The 13,287-nt window shown below is 43.6% G+C and overlaps 1 protein-coding gene and 1 long non-coding RNA gene across 2 annotated transcripts in view; one reads left to right on the top strand and one right to left on the bottom strand.

The window, feature by feature from the left end:
• LOC121444704 overlaps positions 1–13,287 on the top strand; it is a 110,288-nt gene that overhangs the window by 10,932 nt on the left and 86,069 nt on the right. The window lies entirely within an intron of this gene.
• LOC121444703 (solute carrier family 25 member 43-like) overlaps positions 1–13,287 on the bottom strand; it is a 36,284-nt gene that overhangs the window by 19,377 nt on the left and 3,620 nt on the right. The window contains exons 2-3 of the mRNA XM_041646608.1: positions 10,019–10,260; positions 4,629–4,801 (exon numbers count right to left, since the gene is read on the bottom strand). Coding sequence (XP_041502542.1) covers positions 4,629–4,801; positions 10,019–10,260 — 415 coding nt within the window. The remainder of the gene's footprint in view (positions 1–4,628; positions 4,802–10,018; positions 10,261–13,287) is intronic.

Raw genomic sequence — 13,287 nt, 5'->3', positions numbered from 1 at the left:
GATTGGGACTGCACTCAAATTTTCACTCCCAGTGTGTCTTGCCATCATTGGTGGCAGACCATTATGGGAATATTCTAGTATACAATGAAGTATTGGTTAGAGTCTTACAGTAACTGGTTTTGTGTCAACTTAACACAACCTGAAGTCATCAGAGAGGAAGAAGCCTCAGTTGAGGCAATGCCTCCATGAGATCCAGCTGTAGGGCATTGTCTTAATTAGTAATTGATGTGGGAGGGCCCAGCCCACTGTAGGTGGTGCCATCCCTGGGCTGGTGGTCCTGCGTTCTATAAGAAAGCAGGCTGAACAAACCACGGGGAGCAAGCTAGTAAGCGGTGCCCCTGCAGGGTCTCTGCATCAGCTCCTGTCTCCAGGTTTCCGCTCTGTTTGAGTTCCTGTCCTCACTTCCTTCAGTGATGAACAAGAAATAGAAGTGTACGCCAAATCAACCCTTTCCTCCCCAGCTTACTTTAGTCATGGTGTTTTATTGAAGCAATAGAAACCCTGACTAAGACAAGTCTCCTTGAGGAAGACATTATTTTAGCTCCTAGAAAGAGAAAGTAATGTAAATGTGTTAGAAAATAGAAAATAGTTTAGAGGGCTGGAGAGATGGCTCAGAGGTTAAGAGCATTGCCTGCTCTTCCAAAGGTCCTGAGTTCAATTCCCAGCAACCACATGGTGGCTCACAACCATCTGTAATGAGGTCTGGTGCCCTCTTCTGGCCTTCAGGCATACACACAGACAGAATATTGTATACATAATAAATAAATAAATATTAAAAAAAGAAAATTAAAAAAAAAGAAAATAGTTTAGAAAGTAAAGCTGAAGACTTATGGAGAAGACTGAAATCTCACTCCTTCACATCCAGGCATCACTGAACTCCTGAAACCTTTTCTGGTGAATAGTCCTACTCCTAGGTCTCCAGGTTCAGGTCTTAGGTAGGTCCATTACAGATAGGTGGCTAAACTCACCAAATTCTACATAAGCTACACTCGAATCATAAGAGGTGAGAAAGTGAAAGAGATTCTTTTTTCTTTCTTTCTTTCTTTTTTTTTGAAACAGGGTTTCTTTATGTAACCCTGGCTATCCTGGAACTCACTCTGTAGACCATGCTGGCTTTGAACTCACAGAGCTCCGCCTTGAGTGCTGTAAAGGCACGTATTGCCACCACCACCTGTGAGAGAAATTCCTAAAGCCTCTGCATGTGTGTGTTGCTGGAGACTGACTCCAGAACTCTATACACATTAGGCAAGTGTTTTATCACTACACTTCATCCTTAGCCCTAAATCTAGGATTTTTAATAATGAGGAAAACCTTAGGACATGGCCATACTTTCCATGCTTTCTTCCTGCTTCTTACAAGCTCTTGAGAAAAAGATTTAAGTGGTGTATCTTATAGTTTTGTGTGTACGGCTGCTTTGCCTGCACATATGTGTGTGTGCCACGTGGGTGCTCGGAACCCAAGGAGATAAAAAGAGGGGGCTGCCAACTCTCCAGCCCCTCCTCTGAAGCTTTAAAAAGTATCTTTCCAGCTGTAACTCAGTGGTAGCACATGCACAAGACCCAAGAGTCCATCCTCAGCACTGCAAAAAGCTGTCTTTTCTGGAAAGAATACAAAGATTTTTATGAGGAAAATAACTTCTGAAGAGAAAATCTTTTCCTAAGAGTTGAAACGTTTGGTTACCATTTGAATATGATAGAGAGGTTGGAGAGTGGCAATCTTCTATGATTACACCTTAAAAAAAAGAGATAAGTGAAGCTAAAGGAGGGGTAATACTGTGGTCCTGAAGAGAAGATGGACTGTTTTACACACATCACTGTAGGTTTGCACGGTACTGTCATTCCAGTCCTAAACGCTAGGCAATTTGAAGCTTACCAGGGAGGCAAATAAGATCAAGGAATCAAGGAGATGTTGCGAAGAAGGGCAGTGAAGGTAGAGGGTGTTAGAACGCTGTGAGGACTGAAACAGGATGGTGCTGATGCAAGAATGCTCAGCCCTGACATCGGTTGCCACAAGCTTTTTGCCAGCCTGGCTACACAGTGAGTTCCAGACCAGCCTGGGTTATACTGTGAGATTGTATCTCAAAAAAAAAAGAAAGAAAAGAAAAAGAAAAAACAAAACAAAACAAAATGCCCCGCATAAGCAGCATTAATCTAAATGTTAGAAGATATGATATGGAAGAGAATGTGCCATGTATGACAAAGGTTAATACCTTTAATATGTAAAGACCTGTTCCCAATCAATAGCAAAATCTAGACATCCCCCCAAAACTGGCAAGGGGCAAATAAAAATTATAAAGAAATGCAAGGGGCAGCACTGAAAACTGTGGAGCCCCACTTATAAACAATGAATTAGAATTAAAGCAATGTAGGCATATTTTCAACTATTGGATTCACAATGGCCTGAGAAATGACAGTTGATGGCAGTGATAGGAGCTGGACCACACTCTCTGGCTGCTGCTGCGGATCAAAGACTCTATTTGGAGTGTAAATTTCATTAAGAGCCTGGGCTTAGTGGCATACGCCTTTAATCCCAGCACTCAGGAGGCAGAGGCAGGCGGATCTCTGTGAGTTCAAGGCCAGCCAGGACTACGCTGTCTTAAAATAAAACAAACAAAAAACTGAGAGCCTCCCCCCCCATCTCTCTCTGTGTGTGTATAGAGCTCATGTTTAAAATCCCAGTAGCCTGCACCCTGGAGGCTGGGACAGGAAGCTCTCAAGTAGTTTGAAGCCTTTCCTTGGTTACATGAGAAGATCAAGGCCAGCCCTGGTAACTTAGGGAGATCTTGGCACACACAAAACATTTAAGGGCAGATGATGTAGCTCAGTAGTAAGAGAATGCCTGCCTAACTCACACATGTCCTTGGGTTCACTCCTCAATACCTAAAAATAGGATGCTTTAGACTTACTCAGGGTTTGTGACCTATAAGTCAATCTCTAGGAATATAACGTGAAAAACACAAAGATTCATTACAGTGTTGTTATACTTAAGAATTAGTAATAGCCTCATTATTTAAAAACTGAGAAATTCGCCGGGCATGGTGGTACACACCTTTAATCCCAGTACCTGGGAAGCAGAGGCAGATGAATCTCTGAATTTGAGGCCAGCCTGGTCTACAAAGTGAGTTCCAGTACAGCCAAAGATACACAGAGAAACCTTGTCTCGGAAAAACAAAAGAATAAATAAATAAATAAACCTGAGAAATTTGAACTATTTCTAACACATTTCTATGGTGAACTAACACTTGATAATTAAACAGTTAATGACTGTAGCTGTATCTGCTATATGATAAGTGAAAACTAACTTTTATTTATGGCCTAAAAACAATTTCCTAAAAAATTGTATATACCAATCTATGAACATATATAAAAGAAGAACTAGTAACTTATAATCTATGGGTGTTGGCCTAAAACTAATTTATTATTTTCCTACTTTATTTCCTAAAATTTCTGCAACATGTACATTACTTTTTATTATGGCCAAACATACATAATGTGAGATCACCACATTTTAACCATGTTTTAGTATGTGCATTATTATTGAAAACAGAAGTTCTGTTCATTTTAAGTAGCACTAAGGAGACTTCATTGCATACTTGCACTATAGTCGCACCAATGTGGCAGTGGTTCATCTGGACAAGGACAGGAGAAAGGCAACCCAGGCAGATGAGATGGTTTGTGGATCCGAGGGGCAGAGTGGAGTGTCAGCATGTCTGAAGACAGAGTTAGCAAGTGAAGTACCTTCAGGGTTTTTGGCACTGACCAGACTGGTCAAAGGATACTGTAGCAGGGAAACAGGAAGTGGGGAGGAGCGTTGAAAAACCCGAGGGCCAAGTCAGAGTCACGTGGAGAAACCAACAGGAACCAACTACTGGAACTACTCATTTCAAGTTGCAAATGCAAATGACCCCAAATTCTTTTTCACCCAGAGCTTCAGGGACACACAGATTATCAAAAAGAGGCTAAGGAAGCAGACAAGCTGATGGAGTGAGCAGAGTTAGGGGAAGGGACAAACCCGCCAGTCTTGCTTAGTGTTACATCACTGATCAGGTTTGGTTTGCTGATAACAATTTAGGCTAAGCTGGTTCTTCAGTTTGTATTCTTTACTGTTTTCTTTTGCCTGTGTGCCCTATCGTGACCACGTTCCTTGGGGAATTGTTAGGACAGCTCCCAAGATAGCACCCGTTTGAAATGCAGTTTCTTTCTGCTGTCCCTTGCTGTTTTATGGTTCTTGGTTTATTTTAGTCCTAGCCAGTAGGTTTTACTGAGAGAAGGCACGATGAGAAGAAAGAATGCTACATTCTCCTTATGGTAACATCAGGAGGGCAAGTTAGCAGGTTGCATTCTGTAGTGTCCTCCTTTGCTGGGGTTGCAGGCAAGTAAGTAATGTATTTGGGGGCCAGGAAAGAAAAGGGAGACTCATGGGGAAGCTTTCTAGAAGACACCTAGTCGCCCCGAGGTTAGCAAAAGTGTTAGAGACCACATAGATTTGCATGAGCAGCCCTGAGCTCTTTAGAAACATGGCATCCATGGTGGGGCTGTTGGGCAGGAGGGGGTGGGTGGAATTGAGCATTTTTTTGTGGCTACATAAGTGCAAATGCTTCAAGCCCCCTCCCTCCCAGTGCTCCGCACCTGCATCTTTCTCTTCACGGTGTCAAAGGGGAAGGAAAGCTTCTGGCTCACAGCAGCAGCCACGCAGACATTGGCAAAGTTCTGCAGGTGAGAGAAGCGGTCCCGGGGTCCATTCCAGATTTTCTCCAGGTTCATGTAGACTAGAAGGGAACCGGCAGAGAAGGGAACAGCGCCTGGAATCAAGCACAAGGAGAGGTTGCTGTCTGGGGAACCACTGTCTGGAGCAAAGGAATGCCCGAGGGCTGTATGATGGGAATAGCAGGGGTCTGGGGCTGTTAAAAGTCCTGCCAGTTAAGGAGCAACAGGGCATGTTCTGTGGGTGTGGTGACAACACCATATGGTCACCAAAAGCCTGAACTGGTCCACTCAAGGTTGGTGCAGTTTACCATCAATACACTGTACATAAAAGAACTATAAGCCAATCTTGAGAGTTCAGTGTGGTGACACATACCTATAATCCCAGCACCTAGGAGGTGGAGGCAGGAGGATCAGTAGTTCAAGTTCATTCTTACCTACATAGCAATGTTTATTGCCAGCTTGGGCTACTTGACTGCATGAGATACTGCTTCAGGCGGAAGAGAAAAAATACCCAACTAGATGCTGAACTTGGGTTTGTGATACAGATGCTGTAACTTACATTAAAATCGCCAAAGAAGTCAGGTGGTGGCGGTGCACACTTTTAATCCTAGTATTCGGGAGGCAGAGGTAGGTAGAACTCTGTGAGTTCAAGGCCAGCCTGCTGTACAGAGTGAGTTCCAGGACTGCCAAGGCCACACACAGTGAAACAGTCTCAAAAATCAGACAAAAAAAGTCACCAAAAGAAAATATGGACTGGTGAATGGCTCTGAGGGATGCATAGACATGTGACAAAGTTAAAAAAATAATCAACTGGGGTCTTCAGTGAGTATATAGTTATTTACAATTTTTAGGGCTTTACTGTGTTTTTGAAATACAAAAAGGAGAAAAGAATGAAAAGAAACATTGCAAGGAGTCATTTCCATAGCACTGAAGAGATGGCTCATAAGATAAGAACACCTACTGTTCTTGCAGAGGGGCACCTACACCAGGTGGCTCCCGACCACCTGTAACTCCAGCTCCAGGGAATCCTCCATCCTCTAGCCTCCACAGGCACCTGCACTCATGTGCACACACCTACACACACACACACACACACACACACACACACACACACACACACTTTCAAAGAAAATAAAATCTTTAAAAAAAATCACTTCCATTAAAGAAGATACTAGGCTGGGCAGTGGTGGTGCACACCTTTAATCCTAGCACTCGGGAGGCAGAAGCAGGCAGATCTCTGTGAGTTCGAGGCCAGCCTGGTCTACAAGAGCTACAACTAGGGATGTTACACAGAGAAACCCTGTCTCGAAAAATAAAAAAGTTAGTAGGCAATACTTAATCCAGTTTGGGAGCCTAGAAAGGGACTGTTCCCTAGTGCAGAAGGAAGCATTCTGTGATAACGGTGGCCATGGAGGTTACCTGACCTTGCTGAGATGTCTTAGGGCCCAGTGAGCATCATACGTAGTGGTACCCTCACCTTCCTAGTAACTAAGATGGCGAATCAGAGGACATACTATTTGGTATTCTCACAAATTTCCAGGAACTTTCCGAACAATCTTTAGTTAACAGATGAACTAATTTGTCCCTCAAAGTGAGATAGAGAGATGGCTCAGTGGTTCAGAGCACTGGCCATTCTTCCAGAGGACCCAGGTTCAATTCCCAGCACCCACACTGTGGCTTGGGACTATTTGTAACTCCAGTTTCCGTGGATCTGACACCTTTTTCTGACCTCCATGGGTACTGCTCACACGTGATACACAGACATGCATGCAGGCAAAACACCCCTACACATAAAGTAAAAAGTGGAAGTACAAAAAGAGATCTACTAGATGGGGTACTGCTGGGGTGTGACTCCGCGGCAGGGTGCTCACAAAGCTCTAGCTTCTGTCCCTAGCACTGCGAAAACGGGAGGCAGAATATAGGTGGGACATCGCTTATCTTTAGGCAAAGGTACTATTTAATAAACAAAATATATTTGAAAAGACTCACCAACTTTCTATTTTCAAAAACGTTTGGGGAAGCTGGAAGTGGTAGCACATGTCTGTAACCCCAACACTAGAGCGGCTGAGGCAAGACGATCTGGAGTTAAAGGCCAGCCTTGCCTACGTAGTGAGCTCAAGCCCAGCCAACATGACATTAGACCTCGTCTCAAAAATAGGAATCGAGAGATCTTTTGCTGTATGTTGGGCCCTATGTCAAGCGCTGGGACCACAGCTCAGAGCAAGCTAATTTCTATAGATATTTACCATTAAGTGCAGGACATAGCTAGGAACACTTCATATGCCATCCCCGATATGTACATGTAGTGAGCTGTACAAGATGCTTTATGCACACAAGTATCAGAGTGATTGATTTTGCCCAGAAGAACCAGGAAAGAATGAGAGAAAAGAGAATTCTCTCTATCTCTCTGTGTTATGTTAGGGATTGAACATAGAGACCCCACTCTAGCCACCACCACCTTTTTAACTCTTTGACACAGGTCTCAGTAAATTCCCTGGGCTTTATTTGAATGGTGTAGCCCAAGTGGGCCTTGAACTTTCACTTCCGCCTCCACATCCTGAAGCTAAGGGGGGATTGCAGACCTGGCATGTCTATAGTTGTTTGAGATAGGAACACTGTGTAGCCAAGATTAGCCCGGAACTCCTGATTCTCCGGCTGTAACCTCTAGAGTCCTGGGATTGCATTATAGGCATGTATCACCACACTTGGTTTAGGTTTAGAAGAGAGAACTTTTGAAGTGGGTTGTGAGCAAAGAGTAGGTCCACTAGGCACTGAGAGAGTGGAAAGGCAGTCTGGGCACAGGCTGTGTATACGGTCATGAACAAAGGACAAAGAGCAGCTTCATCAGACACTGAGAGTAGAAAGAAAGGCACTTGGTATCAAGTACGATAAGTGTGTAGCTCTAGGAAGCACATTCTTTCTGCATGACCTGAACATGAGAGCAGGTGGAGGCACGCTACAGGACAGGACTGTAGGGCCGACTAGCAGAGGCCAGCTCTGGAGGATCTGGAGTGCCCCAGAAATGCTGGCTCTCCCTCTTAGCTTTTCAGGATTGCAGTGGAATGAGGACAGAGCATTAGGAAAGATCATCCCAGGCTGGCAGCAGTACACAAGGCGCACTGGGCAGAGGGCCAGAGATAGCAACACGAGTCTTCAGGAGAGTCCGGCTCTCTAGAGTCAGCAGGAAAGATGACGGAGGCATGAGCTAAGGCGGAAGAGGGCACAGACTTGTGCATTAAAAGAAGTCAAAGTGACAAGGCTTGATGACTAAAGGGGAAACAGGGAGAGGAGGAACCAAGGTGATTCCCAAGTTTCTTTGAGCTTGGGCCACTGGGAGGAAGGAAGGCAGTCTTATTAACTAGGGGATGCATAAAGAAGAGTAAGTTTGAGACTAATGAGGATATCAGATTTTGCACCTCTGGAATATGGAGGTCATCATGCTCAACAGAGGTATGTTCCATTAGGAACTGATCTAAGTCAGTAAGTAGCTAAGGGAGAGGGCCCCAGAATCACATAATCACAGGGCATCCCACTGCCTGTGCTACCTTGAGCCAGTTATGTAGCTAAGCACCTGCTTCCTCATATTTAAAATGGTCTAAGAGGTTGTTCAACAGGCAGAAAGTTAGACAGCCCTGGGAAGGTGGCGCACATCTGTAATTCCAGCACTCGGAAGCTAAGGCAGGAGGATCAAGAGTTAAAAGGTAGCCTGGACTACACAGCAAGTTCCAGGCCAGTCTGGGTTACTTAATGTGACCTTGTCTCAAAAAGAAAAATGAAACAAACAATGATATGTCAGAGCTGAAGAATAAATTGTTGTGATCTATTGCTCAGCATGCTGACTATAGTTAGTGACAATGTATTGTACATTTCAGAGTGGCTAGAAAAGAGAGTCTTGATAGGAGAATGGGAGATCTCACAGCAAAGAAGCGATAAAGGTTTGAGGTGATGGATATGCTAACTGCTCTGATTTGATCACTATCGAATATATGCACGTATCAAAATATCAAACGACAGCCTATAAGCGTGTACAAGTATATATCATTAGACGTAAGAGGGCTGGAGAGACGTCTCAGCAGTTAGTGTGCTATGTTCTTGCAGAGGACATGAGTTTGTTTCTCAGCACCCATGTGAGAACACGCATCTAATGTCCTCTTCTGGATTTGGTGGGGAACCACATTTCTGACCACACACCTCTGCATTAGATCTGGATATATACATGTGATTAATAAACAATAAGAATGAACTTTTGTGGGGGTGGGAGAGTCTTCAAGAGCGTGGTCCTGCTAGGTTGGCCATGATCCTGTGGATAACCCTATATCCATAAGTATAAATATGGGCAGCACGGATTGGACTGGGCAGGTTATTAGCAAAGAAGACATGAAATTGAGAATGGGGTAGGGAAATGAGGGAACGGATCTTGAAGGAGTTAGGGGAGGAGTGGAGATATGATCAAATACATTATATGAAATTCTCAGACTTAATAAAATATTATATTAAAAGCTAAGAATAAAGATAAAAAATTTGAATAAGAAATTGTAATAAAAAAAACTTCTAGAAATGTACTTAGTGCCCAGTGAGCACTCCTAAAAATGTTAGCATTGTTATTAAAGATATTAGGAGTCAAAATATATTCGTGCTTATTGAAGCTACTGGCTTAGGACAGAGTGAGTCATCTAGAGAGGGGATTCAGGGTAAGAAGGCCAATGTAGAAGGCTGGGCATGGTGGTATGTGGTTGTAATCTTAGTATTCAGGAGACAGAGGTACGAGGATCCCTGCAGGTTTTAGTCTAGCCTGGTCTACATAGCAAGTTTCAGGTCAGCCAGGGCTACAGAGTGTGACCTTTTCTCTAACAAACAAATAAACATAAACATCAACAAAAAGAAAGCCCATATAGAGGGTAAAAATAAATTTGAGGGGAGTGACCCAAATGAGCCATGTATATTGTATAAGAGAGAGCTGCCAGAGAGGTGTGACGATACCCAGGAGACAGTGGCACCCTAGAAGCCCAGTCTCCAGAGGACAGGGTGACTAACCTCATCTAGTACTACATGATGGACTAAAAATCCTTTTGGATTTGACAACAGAGGCCTCTGTATGTGTAGCGCTGTCAGGCTGTAGATAGCACCAAGATCCTGTTGTGCCTGCTCGTAGATTTCCACACCAAAGACTCATGTCAGCTGGGCATTTTTGAGGGGGGCTTTGAAGCCAGGCTTTTCTGGGTCACTGGAGGCCTCTAAAATCGATTTAAGCATTCACGAAGGTATATAATACCTTCACCTGTGTCAAGAAGGGGTGTCAAGTTCCACCTTACCTAAAACTGTGAGGGATACCCCTCGATAAAGGGCCAGAAACCCTTCTTGGTGATAAATAGTAGAAAAAGCATGGCTGAGCCCCCTGTAAGATGGTTCCAGCATGTTCTGCACAATCAACCGGGTTTTGATGAGGTCCGTAGGGTAGGTGACAATCATGGAGACCATGCCCGCGAGACTTCCGGCCACAATGGAGCTCCACTGGGAAATACGGCCCAGGTCATCCATGAACAGCACAACAAACCTGGGGGAAAACAGAAAAAGCTCAAGATATGAGCGTTGGACTATGCTGGCATGCTTTCCACCACTTCAAATATTTCCTAGCATTTGGAAGTGCTTTACAGTGTGAATTATACTGGGATTACTGGGTAGTAAGTTTAAGTTTCACTATCCTCATATAACGCTAACTAGCTATAAGCAAGAGCTGTCCAACCTCTGCTCTATAGCTTCCCCAAACTCTTCCCACTTCATTTCCAGCATTTTCCCCTGTTATCTACGCAACCATCTAACTTGCTGGTGGGCTGTAAAGGCAAAGAAAGATTACCTCTCTGGAATGCAATCTTTCCATGCTCTTGAAACTGAAAGGGAATAGAATTTTCTGAAATAACTGCAAAATCCAGAAATTTCACTCTCTTCCAGCACTGGGAATGGAACCCAAAGTCTTCTATGCATTAGGTACACACTTCTGTTTCTGAGCTACATGCCAAGTCCAGCATCCCAGAAACTGAGTTCTGAGCTCAACAGTCCAAGTCAGTATCAACTTTAATCATAGCCACAGGGCTTTGGCTTTCTGCAGAAGGCCCTACATCCAGCTAGCTGATTAAGCTGTAATGATTAACTAGGTAACCTACGACACTGGCTGATTGGATGGCGAGGTTGCCACCAATTAAGTTGTTCTCAAAACCTTGCTCCCCCCACCCAAATCTGTCTTACGGTCATGTGGTGGGTTGGACTTCTTGGAAACTCCTCGGTTCTGGGAGGTATCTGATTGGAGACTTGTGTTTGGTTTGGTTTGCTTTGGTATGGCTCAAATAAGCTTGCTAAACTTAGTATAAAGAATGAGTTTTCCTTTATAATGGAGATTAAAAGTGGAGCTGCTGTTTTACTAGTTATCAGAAAAGTAACAAATACAAACAGTGACGGGATATCCACATCTCATCCAGCAGGCTGGCATCATATCGAATGATGGAGAGAGAATGGATGGTAACTGACTCCCTCGCCCTTTGCTGGAAGGAAGGACCATAAAACCAGTAGGGTCACTTTGCAGTGTCTAGTAAATTTGGAGAAACAAGTTTTTAACCCTGTAACTCCATTTCGCAGTTCATAGTCTAGAGGAACACTCTTAGAGATCTACACATGAAGACACACTACAAACATTTCTTATAAAAATGAAAAGCTCTGCCGGGCGGTGGTGGCGCACGCTTTTAATCCCAGCACTCGGGAGGCAGAAGCAGGTGGATCTCTGTGAGTTCGAGGCTAACCTGGTCTACAAGAGCTAGTTCCAGGACAGGAACCAAAAAGCTACGGAGAAACCCTGTCTCGAAAATTAAAAAAAAAATGAAAAGCTCCAACAATTTAATGTCAAAATGTAGGGGAATGGAAAAAGTGAAGGCATTGTCATTCAATGGATCCCATCTGGTTAAAATGAATGAGCTTAGACAAATCACAGAAGCACAAGAAATAAGCCGTAAAAGCATGATGATGAATGGGCAAAACAAGCTATAGATATGACAACCACAAACAATAAACCCATAAGGATTCTTTAAGGTAAACAGGTACTTAGGAGGAAGTATAAAAGCTTCCCCTGGGAAAGGGAAAATGGACTAGGACCAAGAACGAAAAAGAAGAGGATGCTACCTTCATCCAGGCTTTATTATATTTAAGAGAGATACATGGGTGGCAGGGCTTGGCATACATGCCTGTAGTCATGGTTTCGTGGGAGGCTGTGGCAGAAGAAGCACTTGAGCCCAGTATTTTGAGGCTGCTTGGCCAAGACTTGAACTCAGAAATGAAACAAGGGGGCTGAGGATGGGGTTCAGTGGTAGTATGATTATTTAGCACACTCAAAGTCCTGGGTTTGATGCCCGGCGTTGCAAAAAAAAAAAAAAAAAAAAAAAAAAAAAAAAAAAAAAAAACAGAAACAAAAGCTAACCCCCTCCCACTTCTCTACATCAACAAAGACATTTTGGGCTTGGTGGTATGGGCTTTGATCCCAGCACTTGGGAGAGTAAGACAGGAGAATCTTGAGTTTGAGGCTAGTCTGGATTACAGAACAAGTTAAAGGTCAATTTAGAATACAAAGAGAGACTCTGTCTAAAAATAGTATGGAAAGTGTGGATGGTAGCTATATGAGTGTTTGACAAACTATTCTTTGTGTCTCTCAGTAGTTTTACAATTCAGTTAAAATTACTTTGCATGGACTTTTCTAAATGCAGACCATAAACTACCCTGTTATAAGCCTTTTTTTGGGGGGGGGGCAGGGCATTCTCAGTCATGAGTGCCTCTCCCAGAAGAAATTTTATAAGGGTACTTCTACACAGCACACCCTTCCAGGCTACAGAAAAGTAAGTTAATTCCTTAGTGCTGAGGCTGGGAAACTAGGAGAAATAGTACTTTTGCCATAGAATGGTACAAGGAGGATACCAAGAGTTTGGAATAAAAGTAAGCGAACAGAGCTGGGCTAAAATAATACTTTCATCTTCGTCAAAATGAAAGCATTCCAGGTCATTGGCTCTCAACCTTCCAGTGGAGGGGGAGGTTTCCTGTTGTTCAGATGAGAGCTGGCCTGAGGAATAATGAGTGGGCATTCAGGTGGAGCTATCTGAAGTTCATTGGCAACATCTCCTTCAAGGGGTTATTGGTGCATCTCAATTGGCGCCCTGGCTGTGCTCCCAGCACTGAAGGAAAAATGATATACAGACAATTAAAGCTGGCATTCACCAGTGAGCCACTGGCCTGCCTCTGTGTTAATGCCGGCATGCTGTTTCTTTGCCCTGGCCAGTCAAGTTAGAAGGACAGCACACACACGAAATAGAAATGATTGTGTGCAGCAAGCTGGAAAAAAAATACCTGCTTGGAGTTTAGAATACAAAACGCAGCACCATTCTTTTTTATTGTCCCATTCTTATTCCCTATCCCATTCAGCCATTCAAGGACTTAGGCCAATTTATTGCCCATTTGTTGGTCAGCCATAATGCACCAGATACTGAGCATAGATCACATAGGAGAGCTCACCAGTCCTGACAAGGAAATAACTGACAGAAGCATCTAG

The sequence above is a fragment of the Microtus oregoni genome, unplaced genomic scaffold, assembly GCF_018167655.1.
Source record: "Microtus oregoni isolate MIOR12 unplaced genomic scaffold, Mior012 000138F_ref0000102, whole genome shotgun sequence".
Classification (NCBI taxonomy): domain Eukaryota; kingdom Metazoa; phylum Chordata; class Mammalia; order Rodentia; family Cricetidae; genus Microtus; species Microtus oregoni.
The sequence above is the reverse complement of the archived record's forward strand: the minus strand, read 5'-3'. Positions and strand labels throughout refer to the sequence as shown.